Source organism: Pithys albifrons, chromosome 20, assembly GCF_047495875.1.
Source record: "Pithys albifrons albifrons isolate INPA30051 chromosome 20, PitAlb_v1, whole genome shotgun sequence".
NCBI lineage: Eukaryota > Metazoa > Chordata > Aves > Passeriformes > Thamnophilidae > Pithys > Pithys albifrons.
In genome coordinates, this window is record NC_092477.1 from 4,172,700 (window position 1) to 4,184,342 (window position 11,643).

The 11,643-nt window shown below is 55.9% G+C and overlaps 1 protein-coding gene across 1 annotated transcript; it reads right to left on the reverse strand.

Annotated features, from left to right (window-relative positions):
- Positions 1-4,338: 4,338 nt before the first annotated feature.
- LOC139681362 (octapeptide-repeat protein T2-like) lies at positions 4,339-5,109 on the reverse strand. The gene has a single exon (XM_071574711.1). The coding sequence runs from the start codon at positions 5,107-5,109 to the stop codon at positions 4,339-4,341; it is 771 nt and encodes a 256-aa protein (XP_071430812.1).
- Between the last annotated feature and the right edge of the window lie 6,534 nt (positions 5,110-11,643).

An 11,643-nucleotide genomic window follows, 5' to 3' on the forward strand; every position in this document is an offset into this window, starting at 1 on the left:
TGGGAGCTGTAATTAATTACTGTGTGTATCTTGGAGAGGTGCCAGGAATGGAAAGCCTGGCTGTCCATCTCCAGTTCTCCAAGGAGCAGCTGGAAGAGCAAACCCCAATCCTTTGGCAGGAACATGGGGAGGGGGAAGAGGCCCTTGTGCTCCTGCACTCCTGGTGGGGGAGAAAAGTCCTGGTTTAATCCACAGGTCCTGGAGGAGTTACCTGAAGGAGCATTTGATTTGATGGACACACAGACTTGTGAGAGCTTAAAGAAAACATCCAGCAGCTGGGCATGAAAGGCAGCCTGCCCATGCTGTGCCCCCTCCCCTGTGCCCGCCCTGCCCAGCTGGGCCTGGAGGACCAGTTGTCCCCGAATTTGGCTGTTTCCTTTCCCTGTGAAAGCAGCAGAATGAGATGGGGTGATTGCCAAGGAGAGAGAGGCTGTGGGGTTTAGATTTTTTTGGTTCAGATCACAACAGATTTTCTGTTCTTTTAAGGCCACAGTTTCTCTGTTTGCAGAAAACCAAGTGGTGGCACAGGAGTGTTGTCTCACTAAGGATAACTCAGCCATGGGCTTGAGATGAACTTTCAAACCACATGTGACCTCCCTTTGGATTCCCACAGGTTCTCCTTCTTACATTTGGTTTTGTCTTGCAAAAAGCCAGTGTCAGGAGCTTGGAGCTCCAACTGAGTCTTACCAGTGACCTGGGGAGGAAGAAACCATCAGGTCCTGAGGTCGTTGCCACCTCCAGGCTTTGTGTGTTTGGTGATGGGACATCACCTTTGGACCTCCCCACTCTGGAAACGTGGTCTCTGTGCAGGTTGGATGGTGTCCATGAGCATGTCTTTGGTGTCCCTGTCCCTTTGGGAGCCACACCAGCAGCAGCAGAAGTCCCACCACACATTCAGCTGCTCTTAGAGGTGAAAACCATGTGCTGACTTCATCAGGAGTTGGGTGCTCCTTGTTGAGGTGCTTGTGAGAATCCCACAGGGCTATAAACACTTTCTGCCCCTTTGTCTTAAAGTAATTTTTAAAGATGGAGATGCTTTAGAGATGTTGACACTGTGCTTGTTTTCCACAACCTGGCAGTGGGTTCAGTGCTCCTGAAAAGCTGCCAGATGCCTTCAAGGCCCCTCTTCTGACCCCTGGACTCCACTTGCTGCCAAAGCTCAGACAAGAAAATGGCCCTCCTGGTCCTAAATCTGCTTTATTTTACTTTTTTTTTGTTGTTTTAACCCCTGTTCTTGCCAGTTCCTGTGCTGTGAAATTCTTAGCTGTGGGTTCTTCCTTTAATTTCCCTTTTTCTTGGGCTCTTCTGCAGGAGAACCCACCAAAAACTCGCTGAGCTTTGCAGCCTTTGGGCCTTTCCCCTCATTGCCGGGTCAGGCTGTGCAGTTCAGGTCCCAGCAGCTGTTTGAAACACCAACTCTGCAACCCTCTGACTTCCCTCCCCAGGAATGTTTGGTCGTGGGGTGTGCTCTGGGTGCTGATTAAAATGATTTTCTCAGGAACAGAATCTCTCAGTGTCTCTAAAGTGAGGGGGAATAATTAAGTCCTCTCAGTAATGCAGATAAATAATGTCTTTGGAGAGTGCTGAGTGCATCATAAATCAGCAGAGTTGTGTTCCTGAGGTGCCACCTCCTCGTGTCCTGGTGCTGAGTGATTGCAGAGGGGTTTTATCATGAGCTGGGCACAGATCACCTGCTGACTCCCAATGCCACCTGTAATGGCACTGCCAGGGGGCTCTGGTGATGCCACAGTGTCCCCAGTGCCCACTTAGGACCTGCCATTGTTTATGTAACCTGTAAACATTTTGGGGTTTTGGATTGTCCCTCCTCCAAAGAGCTCCATCATGGAAAGAAGGTGCCACCTCTCCATCAGAGCTGAGGTGGCACCACACAAGTCCTGGCCTGGCAGAATCCAGTGTTGCCCTGTAAACATATCACCATACTTTATATTTATGTATCTCCAGTTTTCAAAATATCCATGTGTGGAGTGACTCAACAGGAGCCAACAGTGTGCCCAGGTGGCCAAGAAGGCCAATGGGATCCTGGCCTGGATCCAAACTAGCGTGACCAGCAGGACCAGGGCAGTGACCCTTCCCCTGGACTCTGCCTTGGGGAGGCCACACCTTGAGTGTTGTGTTCAGTTCTGGGCCCCTCAGTTGAGGAAAGAGATTGAGGGGCTGGAGCGGGGCCAGAGAAGAGCAACGAGGCTGGAGAAGGGACTGGATGTGACACTGAGTGTCCTCTTAAACACCTCCAGGGACAGAGAATCCACCATGTCTTGATCCAACCCCACTGTGATCACCAGCCCAGGGCACTCTGTGCCCTGGGCTGGTGATCACAGTGGGGTTGGATCAAGGATTGATGATCTCAGAGGTCTCTTCCAACCCAAGTGAGAAGAGCAACGAGGCTGGAGAAGGGACTGGAGCACAAGTGCTGTGGGGAGAGGCTGAGGGAGCTGGGGGTGTTCAGCCTGGAGAAGAGGAGGCTCAGAGGTGACCTCAGCACTGTCTGGAACTGCCTGAAGGGAAGTTCTGGCCAGGTGGGGGTTGGTCTCTTCTCCCAGGCACTCAGCAATAGGACAAGGGGGCACGATGGGCTCAAGCTCTGCCAGGGGAAATTGAAGTTGGAGATCAGAAAAAACTTCTTTGCAGAGAGAGTGCTCAGGGATTGGAATGGGCTGCCCAGAGAGGGGGTGGATTCACCATCCCTAGAGATTTTTAAACACAGATTGGACGTGGTGCTGAGTGCCATGATCTAGTAAATGAAGTAGAGTTGGACCAAGGGTTGGACTCGATGATCTTGGAGGTCTTTTCCAACCCAATCCATTCTATGATTCTGTGATTCTATTCTATGAGTTTTCTGTTTGTTTCTTCAGTTTTGTTGTCGCTGTTTGAACTTTGGGAGCCCACTCTGAGCTTCTACCAGGTATGAGGGAAGAGAGAAGTGTCTATCAAAGAGATTCCCAAAGGAAATCTGGGGGAAACACAACAGAGAAAGGTGCAACTTTTCCACTAACTACCCAGCAGGACATGGCTGTTGGGTCCTGAGCTGTTTATTCCTCAAGGCTGGTCTTCTCAGAAGACTTTCTGGGTCAGAGGAGGTGGTGGTGCTTCTGTTTTACAGTACCCCAGGGATAAGAGCACCAGGACCTCCCATGAGGGAGGAAGACCCTGATCCATGACACTTGCTGGGTGTAAATGGGAGCATTGGGCTTATTCTCTTGGCCTTGCAAGTGCTTGGGTGGTTTCAGGTGGGTGTTTAGAGCTGTAGAAAATGTTCTGGTGGAAACTTGAAGTCTTAAAGAGTTGAGGTGACCCCAAGCTGGAGCCTTAAAGAGTTGAGGTGACCCCAAGGTTTGGCAGCAGCTGGGCAGGGGATGTGCAGCTTTGGGTAGAGATGTCCAGGTGTCCCTGAGTAAGAGTCTTCACCCACCTGCATTTCAGAGCTGCTTCCAAAAGAGCTAAACTCTTTCCTTAAAGATTTTAGAAATGTCTAGTTTGGCCCATGACGTCCCAGTTGCCTCCAGCAGGTTCCAGAGCTGCAAACCAGCATGTGGATGAAAATCCTGCCCTCATCCCTAAGAATGACTGGAAGGACCCACCACGGGACAAAGTCACCCCTCTCCTCTCTCAAGAGGGAACAGAGCAGGGCTGATTTGCTGCTTGGAGAAGCTCAGATGGGAGATGTTCTGAAGGAATGTGAGCAGCTTCCCTCTGCTGACAGACTGGGGTTTGTGGTGTGGAGCTCCAGGGGTGGCTCTGTGCCCCAGGAGCATTCCTCTGTCACATGGACCAGCTTCAAACAGTGCCCAGCTTGGGGAAGGAGGATCATCCAGGTCGTGGTGGGGAGGCTGGACCCTCTGCAGGGATGGGAGTGCTGGCAGGGCTCTGGCATCGTGGTGGACAGTGGGCTCTGCTCCTGCCCGTTCCCGGGGCTGCTGGGCATGGGCAGAGAGGGACCAAGTGTGTGCAGAGATGCCTGAAGCTGCCGCGTGTGCCCGTGCCGGGGGTGGAGGAGCTGCCACACGGCACTGGCAGCGCCTCCAGCTCCTGAGGGAGCCACGGGCAGGGCTGACAGCACAGATGCTCCTGGTGCCCAGAAGATGCCCCCGGGCGTGGGGAGGACACTTCCCCCGGCAACTGTCCTTGCCAATAATTAGCCTTTCATAGCCAGAAACGCTCTGAATTGATGGAGTGGCTCTGCTGGGTGCCGGGAGAGCCCGAGGTGACAACCACGGTGACACCCGAGCGCGGAGCGTTGGTAGCCGCTCCCGCCCGTGGGTTCGGGTGGGTGGCACTCACAGCCCCTGCCCCACAGCCCCGCATGGGGGGAGCGGAGCTTCACTTCTGTCCGTGCCGGAGCAGAGGGCGCTGGAGCCCCAGAAAACTCCCAAGGATGCGGCGAGCGGCTCGAGACCCACCCGGCTCCTGCCCCGCATCCCGCTCCCGTCCCTCATCCCGCTCCTGCCCCGCATCCCGCTCCCGTCCCTCATCCCGCTCCTGCCCCGCATCCCACTGCTGCCCCTCAGCCCTCTGCTGCCCCTCATCCCGCTCCTGCCTCTCATCCCGCTCCTGCCCTGCATCCCGCTGCAGCCCCGCATCCCGCTCCCGTCCCTCATCCCGCTCCTGCCCCGCATCCCACTGCTGCCCCTCAGCCCTCTGCTGCCCCTCAGCCCTCTGCTGCCCCGCATCCCGCTGCTGTCCCGCATCCCGCTCCTGCCCCGCATCCCGCTGCTGCCCCGCATCCCGCTGCTGTCCCGCATCCCGCTCCTGCCCCTCATCCCGCTCCTGTCCTTCATCCCGCTCCTGCCCCGCATCCCGCTCCCTCCTTTCATCCCGCTCCTGCCCCGCATCCCGCTGCTGCCCCGCATCCCGCTGCTGTCCCGCATCCCGCTCCTGCCCCTCATCCCGCTCCTGTCCTTCATCCCGCTCCTGCCCCGCATCCCGCTCCCTCCTTTCATCCCGCTCCTGCCCCACACCCCGCTCCTGCCCCTCATCCCGCTCCTGCCCCGTATCCCGCTCCCTCCTCTCATCCCGCTGCTGCTCCGCATCCCACTCCCTCCCCTCATCCCGCTCCTGTCCCGGATCCCTCATCCCGCTCCTGCCCCGCATGCCGCTCCCTCCTCTCATCCCGCTCCCGTCCCTCATCCCGCTCCTGCTCCGCATCCCGCTCCTGCCCCTCATCCCGCTCCTGCCCCGCATCCCGCTCCCTCCTCTCATCCCGCTCCCGTCCCTCATCCCGCTCCTGCCCCTCATCCCGCCCCTCCCGCCGCTCTCACGGCTGGTGGGGGTGCCGTGGGAAGGCTGCGCAGGGGTCTCGGTGGGATTCGGTTGCTCCTGGGGGGCTGGCGGGGATGGGCAGCTCTCCCCTCGCAGGGGCGGTCACGGGCGGTACCCGGAGCAGGGAGAGGCGGAGGATGGGGGTGATGGTTTTCCCACCCTCTCCCAGGAGCTCCGGACAGTCCGAGGAGTTCAGACCCTCACTGTGATTCTGTCCCTCGGCCACCAGCTCAGGGCAGAGTGAGCTCCTGGCCCTACACGGGACCCCCTTGGGTTTCCACCTCTTTGCCTTGACATCCTGAACCAGCTCGGGAGAAAATGTAACTTCTTGCCCAAGGGAAAAGCACCTTGAAGTGCTGGTGGTCTCTTGCTTTTGAATTTGGGAATGTCTCTAATTAGCACCCTCTGAGCCCCTCTGTGTTTTACAACCTGAAGAATCACAGCAGCATAGAATGGACCAGGTTAGGAAAGACCTCTGAGATCATCAAGTCCAGCCTTTGACCCAACACCACAGAAGGTCCTCAGATTACTTATTTACCACTTTAATGCAGCAATCTTGGCCCACTGACTGTTTTACCCCTGTCCCAGAGCCCTGGGGGTTGATTTTCGGGCTTTCTCACATTTCTGTTTGGCTGGACTCTGCTATCTTGGTCAGACAAGAGGAAATCACCTTAAGTTGCTTCAGGGGAGGTTTAGATGGAATATTAAGGAAAATTTCTTCTCCCAAAGGGTTGTCAAGCACTGGCACAGCTGCCCAGGGCACTGGTGGGGTCAGTGTCTCCAGAGGGATTTAGAAGACCTGTGGATGTGGCACCTGGGACATGGTGGGTTTGGCAGTGCTGGGCAAACAGCAGCACTCGATCTTAGAGGTGTTTTCCCCAACTCAGCAATTTGGTGATTCTGCTTTCAGGGGAGCTCTGACTCCTTCACACTCTCCCCTCTGCACTGAGTGAAAATGTGGTCCCTGCCTGGGCCCTGGGCTGCTGCTGCCCCTGGTTCCTTGGCACTGCCAGGGGCGGGGCTTCTCGGGTGTCCCCATTGCCATGGCCCCCGGGCATCGCCCCCGGGAGGCTGCAGGGCTGGCACAAGGGCAAAGCAGAGCCCTGAGAGCTCAGCACTTCTCCAGCCAAAGGTTGGGCAGGTCCCTCCTTGCCCTGTGCAGACAGAGAGTGCCCACGGGCCGGGCTTTGTGCCCTATCTGGAGGTGGGAAGGGTCTCCTGGGCAATGAGCTCATCACATCCTGAGAGCTTTTGCTGACTTGTAATCCAAGACTTCTTGGAGCAGCTGCCCCTTCCCCCTTCCGTTTAAGGCCTGTGCAGTGGGGATAAGTGATATGCTTAAAGGATTAACTCCTCCTGCTCCTTGGCCTCCCTTCCCTGTGCCATGTAAGCCAAGAGAGAGTGTGATAGAGATTGCTGTGACCACAAGAGATTAATTAAACAGTAAGCCCTAATTACTGAGGCTAAGGCTGACCGACTTACTGTGCCTGTAAAATAGCTGAATACTTAATTTAGACGAGAATGTGGACATAACTTTCTCCATTAGCTGAACAAACAATGAGCACCCAAGCTAAACGGATTGTTGCCTGGTAGATGGAGGGTTGTAACTCTCCTGGCTCAGGTTTTGAGTGCCCTGCACCTCCCTCTGCCCCAGATACCCGCAGCATTTTAGGGAAGGGGGAGCTGCTTTGGGATGCACCCCCTGCCTCCAACCTGGGGGATTCCTTTGGAATGCACCCCCTGCCTCCAGCCTGGGGGATTCCTTTGGAATGCACCCCCTGCCTCCAGCCTGGGGGATTCCTTTGGAATGCACCCCCTGCCTCCAGCCTGGGGGATTCCTTTGGAATGCACCCCTTGCCTCCAGCCTGGGGGATTCCTTTGGAATGCACCCCCTGCCTCCAGCCTGGGGGATTCCTTTGGAATGCACCCCCTGCCTCCAGCCTGGGGGATTCCTTTGGAATGCACCCCCTGCCTCCAGCCTGGGGGATTCCTTTGGAATGCACCCCCTGCCTCCAGCCTGGGAGATTCCTTTGGAATGCACCCCCTGCCTCCAGCCTGGGGGATTCCTTTGGAATGCACCCCCTGCCTCCAGCCTGGGGGATTCCTTTGGAATGCACCCCCTGCCTCCAGCCTGGGGGATTCCTTTGGAATGCACCCCCTGCCTCCAGCCTGGGGGATTCCTTTGGAATGCACCCCCTGCCTCCAGCCTGGGGGATTCCTTTGGAATGCACCCCCTGCCTCCAGCCTGGGGGATTCCTTTGGAATGCACCCCCTGCCTCCAGCCTGGGGGATTCCTTTGGAATGCACCCCCTGCCTCCAGCCTGTGGGATTCCTTTGGAATGCACCCCCTGCCTCCAGCCTGTGGGATTCCTTTGGAATGCACCCCCTGCCTCCAGCCTGGGGGATTCCTTTGGAATGCACCCCCTGCCTCCAGCCTGGGGGATTCCTTTGGAATGCACCCCCTGCCTCCAGCCTGGGGGATTCCTTTGGAATGCACCCCCTGCCTCCAGCCTGGGGGATTCCTTTGGAATGCACCCCCTGCCTCCAGCCTGGGGGATTCCTTTGGAATGCACCCCCTGCCTCCAGCCTGGGGGATTCCTTTGGAATGCACCCCCTGCCTCCAGCCTGGGGGATTCCTTTGGAATGCACCCCCTGCCTCCAGCCTGGGGGATTCCTTTGGAATGCACCCCCTGCCTCCAGCCTGGGGGATTCCTTTGGAATGCACCCCCTGCCTCCAGCCTGGGGGATTCCTTTGGAATGCACCCCCTGCCTCCAGCCTGGGGGATTCCTTTGGAATGCACCCCCTGCCTCCAGCCTGGGGGATTCCTTTGGAATGCACCCCCTGCCTCCAGCCTGGGGGAATCCTTTGGAATGCACCCTCTGCCTCCAGCCTGGGGGATTCCTTTGGAATGCACCCCCTGCCTCCAGCCTGGGGGATTCCTTTGGAATGCACCCCCTGCCTCCAGCCTGGGGGATTCCTTTGGAATGCACCTCCTGCCTCCAGCCTGGGGGATTCCTTTGGAATGCACCCCCTGCCTCCAGCCTGTGGGATTCCTTTGGAATGCACCCCCTGCCTCCAGCCTGGGGGATTCCCTGCCTGTCAGGATTATTCAGCTTTCAGGCTGCTTATCGCAGTCGTTGTCGCTGCAGGTTTGAAAAAAAACCCCAAAACACAAATGGAGGAGACATTGAAAGGCGTAAAAGAAAACAAACCCCAAGCCCCAGTGCAAGGCAGTGGAAGTAGGACATCCACCTCCTATCCGTGCCTTTCAAAACCTTCCTTAAGAACAATAATAGGTTCTGAGAAGTGAAAGTTAATCTGGAGCTCCAAAGCTTTTTATTGTGTTTCTCCCTTTCCGTGTGCATTAACCTTTCAGATCTTCGGAGGCTGAGGAGCGTGTGGAGGGGGCATTGCTGGGTTTAATTCCCATTATTCCTGCTCTCTGCATGGCTCCTGATCCAGTCCTAGACACAGGACCCATTAACTGTAGCTCATTGAGCACTTCATCAGACCTTCAGTCTGCCTCGCAAATTTGTCTCTGAGGTGGATTGGAGGTCCCGAGGGGGTTTGAAGCTTTGCTGGTCTGAACGCTTTGCAGAGGAGGAGGGAGCATCCCAGGATCATGGAAACAGGGAAAAGAGAAGCAAAGGACACCTTGATTCCTGTTTCAAGATGGGGATAATGTGGTGATTTAAAGCTCTGGGGTGTGTCCGTGTGCCCGGGGCTGTTGGAAGTGCTGCTAACAAAGCCTTGAGGGACACCAAGTCTCCTGGTTCTAGTTCATGAATTTTCCAGCAAACAAGAGCCCTCCCAGCAGCACAAACAGCATCATTTTGGCCCAGGAACTGCTGCATCTGCAGGGTTTGGGGAAGGGGCAGAAGTCACCACTGCACTGGCCTTGTGTCTCTGCATGGATGTGACGTGTGAGTGAATGTATCTGCAATCTCATTAAAAAGGAGTAATTTTTAAGGCAAATCTGCCCATGTTTTTACAAGCATTATTTTGTACCCTAATGAATTGAAGCCCCCTGATCCTTGTCTTGCCCTCTGACCACATGGCACTAACCCCTATTCCCTTTCCTGGGTTAAAAAGATTAAAACCATCTTGACACTGGGAAGAACTGGGACGTGCTGGTGAATGGATTCAAAGCCAGTCCCAGGGACATCTCCCTGTGCTGTTTTTCTGCAGAGGGGGTGATGTGTAAGGTAGGATTAAAAATATCAAAACCATCTTGACACTGGGAAGAACTGGGATGTGCTGGTGAATGGATTCAAAGCCAGTCCCAGGAATATTTCCCTGTGGTGTTTTCTGCAGAGGGGGTGATGTGTAAGGTGAGGCCACTCACCTGCCTCGAGCTGCTCCAGCATGTCCAGAGCCCGTGCTGAAGGATGAAGGTGAACTCTCACTGACTGCAACCACAGCAGGTTTGATGCTGTCATTGCTCCCTGTAGTTCTCTGCTCCTCAGTGATGCCTTCTGGGAGATGGGCTTGCCCAGACAGCTGTTTCCAGCTGTCCCAGAGCAAAGGATCTTCAGGGTGGACAAGGGATTAGACCCAGCCAGCAGAAGTTTAGGAGGGGCAGGTCCTGTCTGACCAACCTGATCTCTTTTTATGATCAGGTGACCCACCTGGTGGATGAGGGGAAGGCTGTGCATGTGTCTATCTGGACTTCAGCAAGGCCTTTGACACTGTCTCCCATAATATACTCCTGGAAAAGCTGGTAGCCCATGGCCTGGACAGGTGTACCCTCTGCTGGGTCAGGAGCTGGCTGGAGGGTCAGGCCCAGAGAGTGCTGGTGGATGGAGCTGTGTCCAGCTGGTCACCAGTGGTGTCCCCAGGGGTCTGTGTTGGGTCCAGTCCTGTTTAACATCTTTACTGAAGATTTAGATGAGGGGATTGAGTCCATCAGCAGAAAATTTGCTGATGACACCAAGTTGGGAGGGAGTGTCGACCTGCTGGAAGGCAGGAGGGCTCTGCAGAGGGATCTGGAGAGACTGGAGAGATGGGCTGATTCCAATGGGATGGAGTTCAACAAGGCCAAGTGCAGGTCCTGCCCTTTGGCCACCCCAACCCCTGCAGCGCTCCAGGCTGGGCACAGAGTGGCTGGAGAGCAGCCAGGCAGAGGGACCTGGGGGGACTGAGGGACAGGAAGCTCAACAGGAGCCACCAGTGTGCCCAGGTGGCCAAGAAGGCCAAGGGGATCCTGGCCTGGATCCAAACTAGCGTGGCCAGCAGGGCCAGGGCAGTGACCCTTCCCCTGGACTCTGCCTTGGGGAGGCCACACCTTGAGTGTTGTGTTCAGTTCTGGGCCCCTCAGTTGAGGCAAGAGATTGAGGGGCTGGAGCGGGGCCAGAGAAGAGCAACGAGGCTGGAGAAGGGACTGGATGTGGCACTGAGTGTCCTCTTAAACACCTCCAGGGGCAGAGAATCCACCATGTCTTGATCCAACCCTACTGTGATCACCAGCCCAGGGCACAGAGTGCCCTGGGCTGGTGATCACAGTGGGGTTGGATCAAGGATTGATGATCTCTGAGGTCTCTTCCAACCCAAGTGAGAAGAGCAACGAGGCTGGAGAAGGGACTGGAGCACAAGTGCTGTGGGGAGAGGCTGAGGGAGCTGGGGGTGTTCAGCCTGGAGAAGAGGAGGCTCAGAGGTGACCTCAGCAGTGTCTGGAACTGCCTGAAGGGAAGTTCTGGCCAGGTGGGGGTTGGTCTCTTCTCCCAAGCACTCAGCAATAGGACAAGGGGGCACGATGGGCTCAAGCTCTGCCAGGGGAAATTGAAGTTGGAGAGCAGAAAAAACTTCTTTGCAGAGAGAGTGCTCAGGGATTGGAATGGGCTGCCCAGAGAGGGGGTGGATTCCCCATCCCTGGAGGTTTTTCAGCTGAGCTTGGCCGTGGCACTGAGTGCCATGATCTGGTAAAGGGACTGGAGTTGGCCCAAGGGTTGGACTTGATGATCTCGGAGGTCTTTTCCAACCCAATCCATTCTATGATTCTATGATTCATTCAGCACATGGAAATGCTGTTTGAGGTGGTCTGTTCCCCTCCATCCCCTCCCTCAGGTGTGTTGCATATGCAAATGCCTCATTACTGATGTTGCACACACAAGTGCCATGTTTTGGCAGATGTTGGGTGCAGAAACACCCCTGGGAGCTGCAGGTGTCCATCACCTTCCTCAGTCTCTCAGCAACAACCATCCATCCTACAGCTGAGGAAGCAGAAGGCTTGGCAATGTGTTGCTCTCCTTGTGTAATCCTGTTCTTCAGCCCCCAAGTTCCTCAAAACCTGGGAGGGCCTTGGGAATGTGGGTCCTCCCACACCTTTTCAATGGGCATCTCAGCCCAAAACGTGTCAGGAGTGAACA